The sequence below is a fragment of the Mustela lutreola genome, chromosome 1, assembly GCF_030435805.1.
Source record: "Mustela lutreola isolate mMusLut2 chromosome 1, mMusLut2.pri, whole genome shotgun sequence".
NCBI lineage: Eukaryota > Metazoa > Chordata > Mammalia > Carnivora > Mustelidae > Mustela > Mustela lutreola.
The window spans coordinates 124950913-124970513 of record NC_081290.1 but is presented as its reverse complement, the minus strand read 5'-3'; the positions used below and the strand labels follow the sequence as shown (position 1 = coordinate 124970513).

The 19601-nt window shown below is 37.2% G+C and overlaps 1 protein-coding gene across 1 annotated transcript in view; it reads left to right on the top strand.

Moving 5' to 3' along the window:
* DCHS2 (dachsous cadherin-related 2) overlaps positions 1-19601 on the top strand; it is a 256474-nt gene that overhangs the window by 158786 nt on the left and 78087 nt on the right. Inside the window, exons 5-10 of the mRNA XM_059163725.1 lie at positions 329-1345; positions 4118-4305; positions 5645-5744; positions 9715-9872; positions 11899-12742; positions 14822-15061. Coding sequence (XP_059019708.1) covers positions 329-1345; positions 4118-4305; positions 5645-5744; positions 9715-9872; positions 11899-12742; positions 14822-15061 — 2547 coding nt within the window. The remainder of the gene's footprint in view (positions 1-328; positions 1346-4117; positions 4306-5644; positions 5745-9714; positions 9873-11898; positions 12743-14821; positions 15062-19601) is intronic.

The following is a 19601-nucleotide window of genomic DNA, read 5'->3' as shown; positions in this document are numbered from 1 at the left end:
TGAAAGGAAGAAAGTGAAACCTGTGCCTTGCTCCTTGTCCATTGGGCATTACCTTTGTCTGCTAATACATCTTGACCATGGTGTCCACCTTTCGTAGATTTTGGAGTGCTGAGGAGGTTATGTCATTGCATTGTGTTTTCCATGGATGTAGCATATATCTGGAGTATATATGTATATATATACACAAATATATATATATATATATGCACATATTAATGCTTTTAAGTTTTCAGTGTTTCCAGTAGGTGCATTCCAGTAAGTGTATAAGGTGATCACTTTTTCTTTCTGTTTTGTTTTTTTCTTTTCCTTCCCACTCTTTTTTTTTTAGATTCCTCAGAGCCAATTTTTTACAGAATCTCCTCTGGTGATCTGGACAGAAAGTTCTCTATTCACCCATGGCTGGGTGTCATTCGAACCCAGAAGCCTCTGGATCATGAAACACAGCCTGTGGTTGTGCTGACAGTGCAGGCTCAGATTGGCAGCTCCCCGGCCTACAGCAGTACAGAGGTCAACATAACTGTAATTGATGTCAATGACAACCACCCGGTATTTCCCAAAGCCTCTGATGCCGTTAAAATACCTCGGACCACATTGCCCGGCACAGCCTTGTACCTCGCCCGTGCACAAGACAAAGACAGTGGGCAGAACGGATTCATCAGATACACGATTGCAAGCCAGACTCCAAGCATCTTTGCCATCGACGCTGGGCTGGGGGCGGTGTACCTCAATGAGAGTCTGCGAAGTCCAGTGCCCCAGAAGTGCACGCTCGCTCTGCTGGCCCAGGACCTGGGCATCCCTCCTCGGGCATCCCTGCTAGTGCTGACAGTCGTGATTGAGGAACAGGAGCAAAGCCCATCCTTGACGTTCGAAAACTTGGTCTACCAAGTGGAAGTCAGCGAGTCTCTCTCACTGATGACCCAGATCCTGCAAATACAGGCTTTCCCGCTTGGCCCACAGTGCACAATGTCGCGCCTCTGGTACGCGCTGGAGCCCAGCACAGACTCCTCTGTGTTCGGCATCCGCCCTGACACAGGTTGGATTTATTTGCGGCGACAGCTTGACTATGAATCCGCACAGACATATAATTTTAGAGTGTTTGCCTGGATCCCGGAGGACAGATTGTCGCAAAATGTGAGCACTTCAGTAATTGTTCATGTCCTGGATGAGAATGACAATTCCCCTACCTTCTTGCATGATGTGTTGTTTTTGAAAGTCGAGGAGAGTCCTGTTCCCCAAGGGGTAATAGGCAAAATTACAGCAATTGACAGAGACTCGGGAAAGAATGGACAGCTGTCATATTTCCTTTTGTCTGATGGAAAATTCTTCAAGATGAATCCTAAAACAGGTAGCATTTTGTAGCTTCCACTTACTCCTTTAAAGTCGAAATGAACTAAACTCAAGTCTTTTCGTGATAACATTACAAACATGTGGTTTAAAATTAGTTTCTAGTAGATACCTTATTCAATTAAAGAATTGTGATTTTAAAATGGAAGACAAAATTGAATAGAATTTTACCTGTAATGGTTCACACTTCTCTTGCCTCACACTGGCATATTGCCAATATACGGTTATTATTCTCAATTAGAGCTACAATCAGAATTGGACTGGAGAAATCCCTGTGCAGAGTCTGATTATCCCCCCGACCATTCTACTTTACTTATAGATGTTTTTTTTTTTTTAAAAAAAACCCAAATAATGTTTTATAAACTATAAATGTCATCAATGTAAAGCTAGAAAAAAATCCATTAGTTATAATTGCAAAATCACTCTATTGATGTCTTTCTCCATTCTCATTCTGATAAGGCAACCATAGTGAAAACGGCAAATATTTCCACTGAATTTTTTCTCCAAGTCTTCATTATGAGTTTAAATATTAAAATTATATTGCATTTTAAAATTTATAGTGCAGAAATTTACAAGGATTTTAATTCTGCAACCACCTCCAAATGAAATATGTTCATACAGCAACTGTATAGCTGAAGAAACTTGAGACTCAGAGAGTTCAAAGAACATAACCTGGGGCTCTCTTTGAGAGAGAGGTTATGGAGGTTATGGAGCTGGAAGGAAATAAGAGGAGGCCATCTGTAGAATGTGATTGGTACCCCCTGCCCCATAGTGGGACAGAATTTGAATCCAGTACTGATGAACTTCAAGCCTTTTCTCTCATAAAGGGCCTGCTGTGCGAATTAGAACAGGTGCCCCCTCCTCCAGCAGATGGAGCTTTACACCAGAGTACGTGACTGGCCAGGAAGGCTGCGAAGTGTTCAGCTCCCATTCACTCCCAGGCTGGGAAGCCCTCTGCAGGGCACAAACTGCATAGCAGTGCGGGATGATTTGTTTTCTTGTGCTTTCCAGATGCTAGGTAGTTTTGTAGGTCTTCTATTTCCACTTGGGACTTTAAAAAAAAAAAAAAAAAGTTAAAGTATACAGTTCGTTTCCCCCATGATTTTCTGTCTCCTACAATTAGTACAGTGCCCAGCCTCAGAAGACCAGGTGTCCTTTCCTAGAATTGTCATATGGCACGAAGCAAGTAGCTGAACCTCAGAGCTCAGTTTCCTTACCGTGAATAGAAGAGATAATTCTTGACATGCTCCCTGTTTTTCTCTGAGGGGGAAAGAGTTAAAGTCTGTGAAGGGGCTTGCAAGACTACATTCTCACAAACGATTCCCATTCTCCAGGGCTGGGTACAGGGTGACCACACAGGGGTCGAGGGCACTCTTCAGAGCATGGCAGTCCTGCCTGTCTTCCACATTTCTACATCCTGATGCTCAGCAGTTGGCATGGTGTCTGGGACTAGCTCTCCTGGAAGCCTACGGCGGCGTCCCCCATGCCCAGGTCCAGGCTGAGCGTTGAAGTCTTTTCTTCACTGACTTTCTAACTGTGGCTTGCCAATCAGAGTTGGTTCATCAGGTAAAAATCTGCTTGCTATTCAGGGTTTAGGGTTTTCAGAGGAGAAGTACAGTTTGGAGCTTTAAAAATGCAGTTGTTGGATATGTGATTTATATAAATGTAGTTTTTAAGTAGATGGACATAGTAAATATAGCACATTTCACCTCAACAATTTAGCAATTTACCCAAATATGAATTTTCTTTCTTTGGCTTCTGATTTCACTCTTTGTTTTGTTCTACACACTTGTCATTTCATTTGGATGAAGAGGGCAAAACCAATCTTAGAAATGGTAATGTTAGCTGGAAGTTACTTCATATTGACTTTCTCACAAATAGATATTTCCATAAATAGTGAGGGAAGTAATGGCTGGTGGCACTCTGCAGCAGGAGCTAGGCTGTCTAGAGAGACCGTGTGGCCTCCAGTGGTCCTTGGCATCAGGTAGAGGCAGCTATGATTTTATGGCTGAGTCTCCATGGCTGAACCATGATGGAAGTTTCTAGAAAACAGTGAGGAAAAACATGGGAAATAAGGCTTGCAAAACATTGAGTTACTATCCATGGTAATGCAATGGATAGTGGGAAGTCACTATCTATTGCAACACATACGTTTTGCGACATAACAAAGAACTATTTCCATAAAAACTAAACCATTGCCTGTAGAATGAATTTGATTTTCAGGAAGGTATTTTGGCATTATTTTAAAGTAATGATAACAACTGTCACATTTGTAATAATGCACAGCTTACAAAAGACTTTAAAATTTAGAATTGTATTTGTTTCCGATAGCCCTAGGAGGTATGCTAGGGAGATGTCCTTCCATGTCTAAGGTAGAGAAATTGGGACCCAAACCCTGAACTTTCAATATCAGAGCTGAAGTGCTTTCCATTATTCTGTGTGGCAATATGAAGAGGGATTTGCTATAATTTTAAATCTTCTAAATTATTACTAAGTTCCCATGAAGTATTTTATCATTTACTTTTATAAATTCATTTTTTAGTTCAGATGGTGGATGGCAGACAGCTTGAAATACAAAGAATGACAAATTGGAGATGGCATTTTCAGGAGAAACTTCAGAAAATTTAACAGTAGAGCCAAATTGCCAATGTACATCAACTTAGAAATGATGTATTTACTCTGAGTTTTATGCCTGGTTTTCCTTTTTGTGAGTGAGCTGGGATGGGGTCATTCTAGTACCTAGTGACAGCCTCTTGTTCTCTCTGCTCCCTAGGTGAATTTATTAGTTGGGTGGCATTGGATCACGAGTTTCAGGTGCACCACCAGGTGACTGTCCTAGTGACTGATCATGGCTCCCCGCCACGGAACACCACCACGGTGGTTTATGTCTCAGTGACTGATATCAATGATAACAGGCCATATTTCCCACAGTGTCTCCCTGGAGAGGAGCTGCACGTCAAGGTTTGTGGAGTGAAGTAGTCTTGCAGTGATTTTGTAATAATCCTAGTCGTTTGTTTGGAGCACCATCTTGTGGTAAAAAGTGTGAATTTATCAAATCAGTCTCGGTGTGGCAATGCATAAGTCTCCAGAAGATCTAAAAATTGTGTACATGTCAAAAAAAAAAAAAAAAAAAAAAAGAAAGAAAGAAAGAAGAAGACCCCTAAGTAAAGAATAAAATAAAATGGTTATATGTGCAATTTGGGATCACACCTCCAGTTGTATGATAATGTGGTTTTTCCTTTGTACGGAAACATAATGGTGCCCCACTATCAGTAATGCTCAGACGTGGATTGTTTTCCCACTAATTTGCATGCATCTCTTGGTGCCAGAGCTCCTTATAGGGAACTGGTACACGCCTCTAAGCTGGTGAGTTAAATATAGGGGAACATCTGTAGCTCTCAAGTAGAAATATGTGCAACCAGAGACTATAAAATTTGGTCTTTGGTAGCGCCTGCCGAAATTTCTAATTATATTTATATGATTTGCTCTTTTTCATTTCCATGTTTTCTATGTTTTATAGTATACAAAATAAATTAGAATATTTGTTCATGTACATAATTAATAAACATATCTTGGAGGTATTTATACTTTTTTAATGAGTGGGTTATATGTGTATAACCCAGCTGTTGTTTAACAGCTGTTGCTCCAACTGAACTGGACATTCAAATTGTGCTCAGATATGCATATTGAACAACACAAAAAAGGACTGAAACAGTTCATAACTTTAAACTATCTTCCAAAGCTGTATTTAAAGAAAATCCTACCAAGGCATTTTTAGAGTATCATTTTGATTTTCACTTACATCATTAAAACATCCCATGGTAGGGTAGCAGGACTCTATACTTGGGAATTCAACTCCCCATGTACATTTCAATATTCCATGAAAGTTCCTGTTAACTACTGAGGTATGTTACCTGTATCAGGTGTGTTTCCTGAAATACAGGCTTATATTTATCTTTAGCATATTTTTGACCTTTTAAAACATGAGAAGATGCTAGAAATTCTTAAAATATATCCAAAATCTATGATTAGTCAATTTGATTTTTTCTCAAGATTAGTTCAAATGCTGCAGATAATTTGTTCAAATTGAATTTGTCCAAATTTGTTCAGATTTATAGTATTGTTTCTTTTCATGGATTTGCATTTTTATAACTTTTATATGACAGACATTTGGGTTACAGGTGGGTCTTAACACAGTTTTTAAAAGTGCTTAAGTAGCAATGTGTTCTTTCACTTAAAGGTTCGTATTTCTTTCTAAAATTTCACTGACCAATTTTTAAGACATTTGTTTTAATGACAGGTTCTTGAAGGTCAGCCAGTAAATATGTTGGTTACAACTGTGTTTGCAAAGGATTTCGACGAAGGAAACAATGCAGAAGTTGTATATTCAGTATCTTCAGGTAAAAGTCGCCCTTCTTAAAGGATTAGGAGGTTTTAAAATTTCTTCTTTTGTCTACCAACTCTCTACTATCTTCTGGGAAAATAATTAATGTTGAGAATAACACCAGGTACAAACAAAATACATTTGTGATTATCTAGAATCACCTTATTTTTTAAAAAATGTAAAAATTTAGTGTAAAATCATAGTAGTTTTTCTGTGTCCTAAATAGAAACCAACCAACCATACACATTAAATGGATAATGTTCAATAATCTGAAATAAAATCAACCTTTATTGAAAGTAAAGTAGTAGTGAATCAAAATTGGTATTAAGTATAAAGAAATATGATAATGAATGCCAAACATCTATGGATCTCTATGAAGACTAAATATTCTTTTTTAAAAAAGATTTTATTTATTTATTTGAGAGAGAGAGAGAGAAGGAGTGAGAGGGCATGAGTTGGGGGGAAGGCAGAGGGAGAGGGAGAAGCAGACTTCGCACTGAGCAGGCAGCCCGACATGGGACTGCATCCCAGGACCCTGAGATCATGACCTGAACTGAAGGCAGAGGATTAACCCACTGAGCCACCCAACTGTCCAAGAAGACTTAATATTCTTAAGGTCAGAGTAAATCATGCTTAGAAAATGTGACAGTACATGTATCTGTATGTATGTTGGAACTTCATTGAGAAAGGCTCATGTTTATGTTTTTCTTTTAGAATGCACAGGCCTCATATTTGTTCTGGTGATTAGCGTTAGTTGGCATCATATTTTACACCAGTTTTAAATATATTTTTTGCTTTTTCATGTTTGTCATGAAATGTGACATGTTATTTCTTGTTACTAATGCTTTCTCTTTTTCTCAAGAAAGAAAAAAATTCTTTTTTAAAATCACTAACATTTTATTTATTTTTTAAAGGATTTATTTATTTATTTGACAGAGAGAGTTGTTGTGGGGGGAGGCAGAGGGAGAGCAGAGAGAAAGAATCTCAAGCAGACTCTCTGCCAACCGCCAAACCTGACAGAGGGCGGGATCTCAGGACCCAGAGATCATGACCTGAGCTGAAACCAATAATCTGTCACTCAACAGACTGAACTACACAGGAACCCCCCATAAAAATCACTAGCATTTAAAAACTGAAGCAGATTTTCAAAAATCTCACTCACCATAACAGAGAAAAACCATAGGGTGTTGGGGCGGATTTACTGTGAAGTAATGAAGTTTAAGTTTCGGGTCCCTTCACTTGAGGAGCTCCTTTGGGATAGGAGTAATGGGCAGTAGACAATTTGTATTTGTAACATTGTCGTATTTTTCTTAAAAGAGAGTCCTTCACATTATCAGGACCAAATCAGGACCATCCTGTTAAGAGCATAAGGAAGAGCATTTCAAAAAAAAGACATTCAAGACCTTTATGTAGGAAATTACAAATTATTCATGAAAGACCTTAAAGAAGAAAGATATAAAAAGGCCTATAATGTTCATGCTTGGGAAAGTACAAGATCTGAAAGGCAACATATTCAGTGATAATGAGCCTGCGCACACACATACACATGCAAACACACACAGAAATTAATATATTGAGACATAATCCTGAAGGAATTTCCTAGAAGAAAATAAAACCAGGCTATATATTATTCACAGATATATGGACTAGAAAGATAAACCACCACTTTAGAAAAGAGGCTAGTTACAGGGAAGCGGGAGGGGAATGAGATTTGGGGGTAGACCCAGTTCCTCTGCTGTACTTATACTATGTTATTTATTTAAAACTTTTGAAGACATTCTGGGAATTGAGTAATTTGGAAATGTTTTCATGGTTGTTCATCATCTATTTCCAAATATTTGAAATATTGACTTTTTCAAAATTAGCTTTGAAAATGATACTTGAGGTGTAGCAATATAAAAAAGCAATGGTAAAAAATAAAAATAATAATGGTGTATATTATGTTAGTCATACCTTTGCTTTTACTTCATCCAATTGCTAAATAGAAGCAACTACAAAATAAAAGAAAAAATAGAAAGGTAAAAATAAATATAATGTAGGATGCCTGGTTGACTCAGACAGTTAAGCTTCAGACTCTTAATTTCAGTTCAGGTCATGATCTCAGAGTCGTGAGATTGAGCCCCACCCAGGTTTAGCGCTGTGTGTGGAGTCTGGGATTCTCTCTCTGCCCCAACCCTCACCACTTGTGCTCTAAAAACAGAGAGAGAGAAGAGAAAATAAATAAAAATAAATATAATGCAAAAAAAATACATGTATAACACTTATGAAAATTTCAGTAGGGGTGCCTGGGTGGCTCAGTTCGTTAAGCATCTGCCTTCAGCTCAGGTCATGATCCTAGGGTCTTGGGATCATGCCCCACATGGGGCTCTCTGCTCAGTCGGGAGTCTGCTTCTCCCTCTGCCTCTGCCTCTCGCTCCACTCTCTCTCTCTCTCTCTCAAATAAGTAAGTAAATAAATCCTTAAAAAAAATAAATAAAAATAAAAAATTTCATATAGTATTCATGTAAGAATAAATAAATGGCTCAAAGTGTAGAAATCACAACTAATAGATTTACATAATTTCTTGCTCTATCCTCTAACTTTCTTAAGGGCAGGAATTCTTTTTTATTTGTCTTTATATTTCCTATGACTGGTAAAGTGTCTGTTCTGTGATAATGACTCATCAAAATGGAACAAAAGAATGAAAGAGAGCCACTAACTAACTCCAGTCTTTGTCAAGAGTTTTTTGGGTTGTTTGAAGTGTTTAAATTGTATTAAAGAATATAAATATGTTATTTAACAAAAAACCCATATAATCAATTTGATTAGAAGTACCAGTATGGAGACCCCTGAGCGGCTCAGTTGGTTAATCATCTGCCTTCGGCTCAGGTCATGATCCCAGTGTCCTGGGATGGAGCCCCACCTCGGGCTCCCTTGCTCGTGGGGAAGCCTGCTTCTCCCTCTCGTCCTGTCTGCCGCTTCCCATGGTTGTGTTCACTCACTTCTCCATCAAAAAAATAAATAGAATCTTTAAAAAAAAAATAGAGGTACCAGTATGAACTTATAACATTTGTTAGTATGTGCACTGAAAAAGGCCAGAAACAATGACTGGCCTCGAAACACCCACTTAGGTTCAGGATATAACCTCCCAATACCATGTTCCACCAGAAGGAACCAGGAGTCCTTGAAGAAATGGCTGACTCCAGGTCTTGGACAGGAAATCTTTACAAGATGAGTCTGTGCAATTTTGTTATACCAGATATAAGGGGCTTACTAAAGACTTCTAGGATCATATTAGAAAAGTTCAGGAATCAACTTTAAAAGAATCCTGAAGTTCAAATATGGGACAATTTGAACATAGAGAAGAAAAATAATGGCAATAGGTTGAAACCCTGCTAATGTGTTTAAATTCACGCTTAATGATTCTTAAAACAGAGGTAAGCAAACCTTTAATTATCATAGTTGGAGCCCAGGAGGAGGATGGTAGAGAACCACTCCATTATTTTGAACATTGTTAAATAAAAGCTTGGCATCAAGTATTTATCTTGACTTTCCTATAATGAACTGTTCTCTAGGATCATCAATAAGTAGAGATTCATGTTGAAATATATCCAGAAGAAATGATAGGGTTTCGGGGATTTGCTTCCAAGGAGGATGGTAAAGGGGAATATGGTAAAGGGGAAGGTTGGTCATGAGTTGATAATTATTGAAGCCAGATGACAGGCACAGTCATCTCAATGCAATCTCAATATAAGGTCAATGTCATCTTTGTGCAGAGCTCAGTATATCATCCTGTCTACTTTTACATATGTTTGAAAATTTCCATAGTAAACCAGTCAAAAATCAATTATGTTTCCTGTCTATATTTTAGGATTATTTTATGTTTGTACACTCTGAGAGCCTAAAACAAACAAATCTTCAAAATTATCACAGATGTATGTAGATTCGTTAATTCTTTCTGCATTGTCAGTTAACATCAATTTCTTAATCTGTGTGTGTGTGTATAGAAGACAGTTCTGATCACTTCAAGATTGATGCCAACAGTGGTGAAATAAGAACAACCACTATCCTTTCATATACCTATAGACCTTCCTACAGGATAACCGTAACTGCCAGTGACCAGGGACAGCCTCCTCTTCAAGGCCAGGCCGTCATTAATATCCAGGTAATGTTCTGAAAAAATGCTCAACATCACTCATCGGAGAAATACAAATCAAAACCACAGTGAGATACCACCTCACACCAGTCAGAATGGCTAAAATCAACATGTCTGGAAACGATAGATGCTGGCGAGGAATCAGAGAAGGGGAAACCCTCGTGCACTGGAAAATGGTATGGAGGTTCCTCAAAAGGTTAAAAATAGAGCTACCCTATGACCCAGGAATCGTACTACTGGGTATTTACCCTAAAGATACAAATGTAGTGATCCAAAGGGCCATGTGCACCCGAATGTTTATAGCAGCAATGTCCACAATAGCCCAACTATGGAAAGAGCCTAGATATCCATCAGCAGATGAATGGATAAAGAAGATGTGGTATACACACACACAGACACAAACACATACACATACACACACTGAAATGTTACTCATTTGGTGAAATCTTACCATTTACATCAACGTAGCTGAAACTGGAGGGGTAATTATGCTGAGCAAAATAAGTCAGTCAGAGAAAGACAATTGTCATGGTTTCACTCATATGTGGAATATAAGAAACAGTGCAGAGGATCATAGGGGAAGGGAGGGAAAACTGAATGGGAAAAAATCAGAGAGGGAGACAAACAATGAGAGACTGGTTTTTAACTGTAGGAAACATGAGGGTTGTTGGAGGAGAGGTGGGGGGGGTGTGGGGTAACTGGGTGGTGGGCATTAAGGAGGGCGCAGGATGTGAAGAGCACTGGGTGTTATATGCAACTGTCAAATGACTGAATTCTACATCTGAGACTAATGATGTATTGTATGTTGGCTAATTGAATTAAAAAATATCCAAGTAATGTTCCATCATCAACATATAGTGTGAAAAGATGTTCAGAAGGTTTTTGTTAGCTTTTTATGTAAATGTGTACAATGAAGATAGCTTAAATACATGAATGCCAATTTTAGAGAACATTTCAATTTCAATTTAAACTAATTAAATTTTATTTTTATTATTAAATATTATATTATATATTAATTTTATTATTAAATTTAAATTTAATTTAATTTAGAGAACATTGCAGATTTATTTGTCTTTTTATTATCACTTGAGAAATGATTAGATCCCAGTAACTTTTAATTTTAACTTTGTATAGTTCCTGACAAGATTATTTTACTTTTATCACTACATAGACATTTATGTTGCTTTGCTTATGAAGAACAAAAAAGTGTATTGTCTTTTACTTTTTCCTAATCACAAGGACCTGGTAAATTTGTGGGAGAAACTTGTATGTAAACAAGGGTCAATAATATATCATGTAGTTCTCTGTCATTATTTTTAAATTTAGAGAAGTCACTTGAGAACCATATTTAAAGGCTTTGCTTTAATCATAATGAGCAAACAACTTGTGGGAAGTCTTCATTGTAGGAGAAATTCACAATCACCAGTCAAAAATGAGATGATTGTGCATAGCTAGATTTCTTTGTTCATGCACATGATAATCACTAATATTAATACAGATATGTATAATAATCAAAAATATATATTCCTAAGAATTCTGTTTACAAATTATATTCTTTACTGATTGAGGATGTGTGGGTTAGGAGAAAATTCTATATCGTAATATTTCCACATCTCTGGTTTCAGATAAACAAAGATACATGATACATAAATGTGCACAGATGTTGTCATTATGGATATATTGGTGTCTAGGATTTAGAGTAACTCGAGGAACTATCCATCCCACATTCTCATTGAAGAATCACAAAGCTACAGTTCAGTTTAACTATAGCATGGTCTCACCAAACCCCATTTCACTCATTAGAACAAATAGGGAGGTAGAAAGTTCTGTATTTTCTTATCTCCTAGATGTTATGAAATTTTCAATCTTCAGAGATATACTGGAATTATACAATAGAAAAAGACATTTTCTCACCAATTAACATATGTGTATCATACAAATGGAAGGAATTAGCTTCAAAGCAATGTCATCACGTCTATTGGTTCAACTCTTAAAAAGGACCCAAATCAACAACTCCTTTTCCTTCTTATTTCAGGTGATACCACTATCTCAAGGGAGAGCTCTAATTTCTCAGAATATTAGACACTTAGTTTTACCCGAAAACTTAAAGCCTGCAAAAATAATGAGTTTGTTCAAGTCACCTGATCACCTTCAACAACATCATAATGGAAAGATACATTTCAGCATTGCTGAGGATGACAAGGATGGTCACTTCGAAATTGACAGCTCAACAGGAGACTTGTTTCTTTCTAAAAAACTTGATTATGAAATGGCATCTCATTACCTTTTCAGGGTGGTTACTCAAGACAATAGCAAAAGCCCTCCCCTGAATAGCACAGTCTTCCTGAATATTGATGTGGAGGATCAGAACGACCATTCCCCATCTTTCCAAGGAGAGCTCATTGTGATAAGTGTCGAAGAGAATGTCCCTGTAGGAACTCTGGTGCATGTCTTCAATGCCAAAGATGGGGATGGCAGCTTTTTGAACAGTAGAATTCAATACTTCATTGAATGCCACCACCCTGAGATGAGTCTCTTTCTCATCCACCCCTCATTCGGCACATTAGTCACTGCATCCCCCCTTGACAGAGAGAGGGTTCCAGCAGTCACCCTGACGGTCACTGCATCAGACCAGGCTGTGAACGTGACAGACCGGCGATTGCAATCCCTGATGGCAAAGGTCATGATTTTGGATGTAAATGACCACAGCCCCACTTTTATGTCTTTCCCCATTGCCCACATCAAAGAGGATGCCACGGTGGGCTCCTTGGTGCACCACATAAGTGCTCAAGATCCAGATGAAGGAAGGAATGGAAGAGTAACATACAGCATCCTCTCAGGAAATGAAAACATGGCGTTTACGCTGGACGAGTCATCAGGTACTGTCTCTCATTGTCAGTTAAAGTCTCTGATCACTGGCTCACATTTGTCTGCTTCATTTTCCTCTGTTAAAATGACAGTTCTTGAGGTATATAAGCTTTAAGGAAATGTAACTTGCTTTACTGTTTAGCTCATGTAAATGAAAGGCCCAGGGGTTGTACTCAGACAGCCGCCTGTAACTGACCTATTTGTTAATATTGATGATGCTTTGTTGCCAGCTTAACATTTCATGGGATGAATATATACTAGCAAACTTCACTGCTCTGCACTGTAGATCTTCACAGGGTAGGAGATTGTACCAAAGTGAATCAAGGCACAGCATGTGTAATCATCAGCATTATCCAAAGACTTTAGAACGGAAAGTTATCTTTGAGATCATACAAATATCCATTTGTTAGTAGTTGGAAATACTGTATTTTTAAATGGTTGGATTGATATGGGCATGAGTACCTTTACTTCCCACATCAGCCATAACATTTTATTTTTGGCAGAAACAATTATTCACAGTCCACTTTGTAGAAATGTCACTCACTGTCACTTCACTTGCTTTGCTATCACCATGTTGCCCGATAACGTCTACTAAAATTTTTATGCATTTTTATGGAAGGCTACATGAATGCAGTGTCATTCTTATGAAATTGGTAAAGAACACCCTCACCCTGATTTTCAGGAGATATAGAAGTCATTTTGCATGAGTCTTAGAAAAAACATCTCAGATGTGTACCATTTGGCCCAACTGTTCATTAAGAACATTATTTGGAATGGGGCTGAATGTATAGGATTTGGAAATCATGATTCTAGGCTGGCTATATATGGTTGGAAAATTTCATCAAAATATTTATTAAATCCTGTACATATGGTTCCATTCTGAGGCATGCATGACCACCAGCTAAAAGCCCAACTGACAGAGAGATAGTCCAGACCCAGCTGCTGATTTCTGTGAGAGCTGGGGTCTCCAAGGACCTGTTTCAACAATACTTAAAATGTTTTCCAACATGGCTAAGGAAAGTCTATTTCAGATTGTTAAAGTAAATGGATAAAATTAGAATTGTGCCTCAGTAATATAGTTATCATGACTCTGAACTGTACTGGCTGTTTCAGTTGAGATATTTTTCAAAGACATAAATGATATGGCCGAATGCATTCAGGGGAGACAGGCTATTTTTCTTTGTGAAGCTCACATTTCTTAAAACACAGTGAGTTTTGCACCAACTTTGGCTCTGAAGTGCAGAGGGATCAGTACTGATTGAAAAACTACTTTATAAAATCTAAATCTGCAAGCTTCTTTAATTATTTCAAGGTAAGTTCTCATAGGATGAGTATATGCTAGAGAAGCAAACAGCAGTCTTCAAAGGAAAAAAATGTGATGATTGGAATCATGTGAGAGCTACATATGTGTAATACTTTAACTATAATACTGTTTAGATGGGTTATATGCTTAAATGGCAGTAGGATGGAGACATATTCTGTTTGTGAAGTTTATTTCCTGAGTTAGTCTTCCTATTTTTTGTTAGGAAAAAAAAAAGATAGTTGACTGAGACAGTATAAAGAAACTATAACTCTTTAAGGAATGTACCCATACTCTCCTTTTTGCAAATGACATGAAGTGTCATTGGACATGGAAGCACTTACTGTTACAACCTAGATTTTTGGTTTGTATGTTTTTCTTTTGCTTTTTAAGTAGGCTCCATGCCCAGTATGGGGCTTGAGCTCAGGACCCCGAGATCAGGAGTTGCATGCACTACCGACTGAGCCACCCAGGTGCCGCTATGCTGGATTTTTTTTAAATGAAAGTAAAAAAATAATTTAGATGTAATCATCTCTGTAGGTAAAGGTATATGATAATTTCTGAATTCTCATTCATCTTTATAATTTAAACCAGAATGACCCTTTTGACTGAAAGTTACCTTTTTATTCTTGAAAATATATAAACTTCATGTTGGTTTCATAAAATTTATTCTTTAGCAAAGAAAGCTTCAGGACAGTTAGCAGGTTAAGTAAGTTAGACAAAGGGAGAGTAAGCACAACTTCTCTAGAAAATGTTTATTATATATTGTTCTTTTTCTCTTTCAAATCAGGTTTACTAACAACCACCTGTCCTTTGGATTATGAAATAAAGCCTCAGCACATTCTGACCCTTCTGGCCCTTGATGATGGCACACCAGCACTTTCTTCATCCCAGACTTTGACGATCACTGTTCTTGATGTGAATGATGAGGCACCCGTGTTTCAGCAGAACCTATATGAAGCTTCAGTTAAAGAAAACCAAAATCCAGGGCAGTTTGTCATAAGGGTTGAAGCTATGGACAAAGATTCAGGTAATTTAAAAATAGGGAAACTTGATAATTAATGCTAAAAACAAAAATTCACATACTTGAAATTAGTTATGGCCCAGGAAAATGAAGACAAGTGCTAGTTTTTTCAAACTTCTAATACCTCTATAATTACTGTACACATAAAAATACATACACATGTAAAGGTAATGTGTTCTTTTTTTTATCTATTTGTTTATTTCAGAGACAGAAAGAGAGAGTGTGTATAGTTGGGGGGGAGGGGCAGAGGTAGAGGAGGAGAGGGAGAATCTCAAGCGGACTCTTCATTGAGTGCAGAGTCCAATGCCTCAACCAACCAACTTAGCCACCCAGGCACCCCTTGATGATGTGTGCTTTTATATGGCATTTGTTTCTATTGATTTATATTATTATTTATAGTAGAGAGCTACATACCGAATTAACATTTTTGTTTCATCTTGATAATAAACTGCAGTATAGACAGGGTATCACATTTTTTTTTTCCAGAATGTAATGGTTAGATATACCACATATAAAGAGGTAAATGGATGGATCTGTGTTTCCTCTCTATACAGCACAATGGAAGAGAGAGGATGCTGGCATCAGATTGCCTGGGTGTGAATCCTGGAACTATCCTTTACTTGTGTAACTTTGAGCAAGTAGCTAATTCTCTCTCTTCCTCTGTTTGCTTATCTGAAAAATGGGAATAATGATAGGTCCTAATTTCTAGTTATATTAAGAGAATGAATGAATTATTATGTGTAAAGAGCTACTCAGCACAATAAATGGTCAATAAAGGTCAACTTCTGTCATTACTATTATTATTCTTATTAAAGTCAGCCACCAAGTCCAGACAAATAACTTTAAAGTGAATAATCACTATAGCTGGGAATTTGTACATGTCTTAGAGTTCCTTTTCAATATCACTGTGACTTTTTTGGTATTTAAGATTCAGTAACTTTAATAATAATATTGTTTGTATTTTAAACAAATTAATTCTGAAAATTACCATATTTGCCATTTAGAGCATATGTCCATTTTCCCATCTGAGTTAATACAAATAGTTCAATAAGACATTTTTTTTTAACCTCATGTATATAATTCTTTTTTTGTATGGGCTTCAGGTATACATTATAATCTGACATCTGTATACCCTACAAAGTGGTTACCCCCCAAATCTAGTCACCATCTGTCACTCTACATTTGACCTTGTTTTCCTCTTTCACACATCCCCCTTCCCCTATTCTCTGTGTCTATGAGTTTCTCTTTGTTTTGCTTTTGTTGGTTTGTTTTGTTTTGATTTTGGATTCCATATATGACTGAGTCATATGGTATCTGTCTTTCTTCTCCTGACTTACTTCACTTAGCACAGTATCCTCAAGGTCTATCCATGTTGTTGCAAATGGCAAGATTTCATTCTTTCTTATGGCTGAGTAATATTCCACTTCACATTCCACATCTTTATCCCTTCGTCCACTGATGGACATTTAGGTTGTGTACATATCTTGATTATTGTAAATAATGCTGCAGTGAACATAGGGGCATGTATGTCTTTTTGAATTAGTATTTTCATTATCTTTGGATAAATACCCAAGAGTAATATAGCTAGATCTTCTGATAGTCCTGTTTTTAAGTTTTTGAGGAACCTCCATACTGTTTTCCATGGTGACTGCACCAGTTTGAGTTCTCACCAACAGTGCATGACGGTTTTCTTCTTTCCACATTCTCTTCAACACTTGTTATTTTTTGTCTTTTTGATAATAGCCATTCTAGGGGATGTGAGGTGACATATCATTGGGGTTTTGGTTTAGATTTCCCTACTTATTAGTGATGTTGAACATCTTTTTATGTGCCTGTTAGCATCTGTATGTTTTCTTTGGAAAAATGTTTATTTAGATTCTCCGCCTTTTAAAAAAAATCAAGTTGTTTTTTGTTGTTGAGTGGTATGAGATTTTTTTTTAAAGGTTTATTTATTTATTTATTTATTTTTGAGAGAGAGAGAGAGCACAAGCAGGGGGAAACTGAGGGAGAGAGAGAGAATCTTGAGCAGACTCTTTGCTGAGCAGGGAGCCTGACACAGGGCTCGATTTCATGACCCTGAGAACCCGGACCTGAGCCAAAACCAAGAGTCAGGCACTTAGTAGACTGTGTCACCAAGGCACCCTTTATGAGTTCTTTATATATCTTTGATATTAACCTCTAGCAAATAACATAATTTGCAAATATCTTCTCCTATTCGGGAGGGTTTTTCTTTAATGACGGTTTCCTTGGATATGTAGAAGCTTTTTAGTTTGATATATTCCCATTTGTTTATTTTTGCTTTTGTTTCCCTTGACTTTGGAGTCTGATTCGCAAAAGCATCACTAGGACCAATGTCACAAAGCTTACCACCTGTGTTTACTTCTAGGAATGTTATAGTTTCAGGTTTTTCATTCAAATACTTAATTCCTTTTGAGCTGATTTTTATGTATGCTGTAAGATATGTTCAGCTTAATTCTTTTGCATGCTACTGACCATTTTTCTCCATGCCATTTATTGAAGAAACTATTCCTAGCTTCTTTTTCATTAATTAATTGTCCATATATGTGCAGGTTTATTTTGGGGCTCTCAATTCTGTTCCATTGATCTGTGCATCTGTTTTTATCCTGGTACCATGCTGTTTTGATAACTAGAGCTTTGTAGTATAGTTTGAAGTCAAGGGGCATAATACCTTCAGTTTCGTTCTTTCTCAAGATGGCTTTAGCTATTTGGGATCTTTTATGATTCCATATGAACTTTAGAATTATTTGTTCTAGTTCTATGAAATTTGCCTTTGGACTTTTGATAGGGATAGCACAGAATCTGTGGATTTCTTTGGCTAGTAATAGACATATTAACAGTATTAATTCTTCCAACCCATGAATAAGTCAATCTTTTAAAATTCACATTCGTGTATAGCAAGTAGCATTACATTGTATAGCAAGTAGCATTACATAATCACAAGAATTGTAATAGATGTGTACATGGAAATAATAGTATTAGCAGTAAATCTTCTTCCTAAGTTGTTCATATAAGGGGTGATAGATTTCCTTGAGTTTTTATTCTACATTATATACCATTTTAGATGCTTTGCCCTTTTGGAAAACATCATCTTCTAATGAAATGCATTTTACTACAAAAATTTTCTTTTCAAAGACTAACCTAATTTTCTCTCTTTTGGCCAGAATGGGGCAGTATGATCACAAAATTTTTCTCACTATGCTCAAAGACCCAGGACTGCAGTGTGGTAACAATTGCTCCTCCCAGCTTGTACTTGGAGAATTTAGTTAGCACATTTCTGGCAGGATAGTTTTAAGGGTGATAGAGACAATGGAGAATATATATCAGCTCTGTGTTTCACAGTAGTTCAATGAAGTTCTCTTAGAGCACTCTCTGGTATAAATTGAGCGATACAAAGATCTGGGCAATGCAGAAACTACTTCTCCAAGTTCATAGACACAGGCTGAACCTGCCCCTGATGTGGATCAGTGCAGGAGTTACTCATTAGCAATTATTAAACTTTGTAAAATGCTTCCTCCCCTTGGCCTTACTTTATCTTATAAATTTTATTTTTGATAAGGGACACTCCTGAGAAATCTCTTGTTTTAATGTCTGAAGAGTGAGAAAAGCATTTCTCTCAAATATTTGCATATATCAAATAAAGAAGATTACTGTAAATATGCATTCCAATTTTTACGGTCAAGGTGCCCCTAGTGTTATTTTCTTTTCGAGTGACCAGTCTGCAACCTGTTAGTTAAATTGAATTGAAGAGTTCAGTATTCTAGAGATTATGGTTTGCCTGAAGGAGAGTTTAGATGCAAAATTATGGTTTTGCTGGCTTTGCATTTATGGATGTTTGAAATAACCACCAGCATCTTCAAGAGTCTCATGCACCTCTACACGTTGTGGAGACAGTTTGGGTTTACTGTTAACCCTGGTTTTTTAATGAGGCCAGAACTATTAAGCAAGTGCTTTTGCAGTCAAATGCTCTACCACTGAGCTATACCCCCAGGCAAGTGCTTTTGAATCCATTTTCTCTCAGTCTTTTGCTGCTGTTGTTTTTGTTTTTTATATCTGCTTGTTGGGTTAAAACAATGAAAAAGAATTACGCACAAGAATTAAATGTCATTGTCAAGATTTTAAGGTAACTGGCATCACACTGGAACTTAGGAATGGTTTACTTTATAGTTCTGTGTTTTAAAAAAATACGATAGCATTACTTAATATTAGAAAGCTGAACATATGTTTTCTGGCATTCTACAGTGCAGTTTTTAAAATGGTAAGCCTACAGTGTTGTTTGGCATTCAAACCCATGGGACTTCGAATGCTGCGTGTTTTATGATGTATGACTCACACTAGTTCTAACAGGAGTTTTTTCATGTATTAAAAGGGAAAAACAACTACCAGGTTTTAACTAAAGTATTAAAACTGCTACAGCTTTTGGTACCACCAACAAGAGTTCTATTGTTAGTGAGAAAAGATTTACCCCCGGGGTGCACTCCCCTCCCCACTAGTCCCAAGAGAAAGGGTGCCTCACCAGGGAAGATGA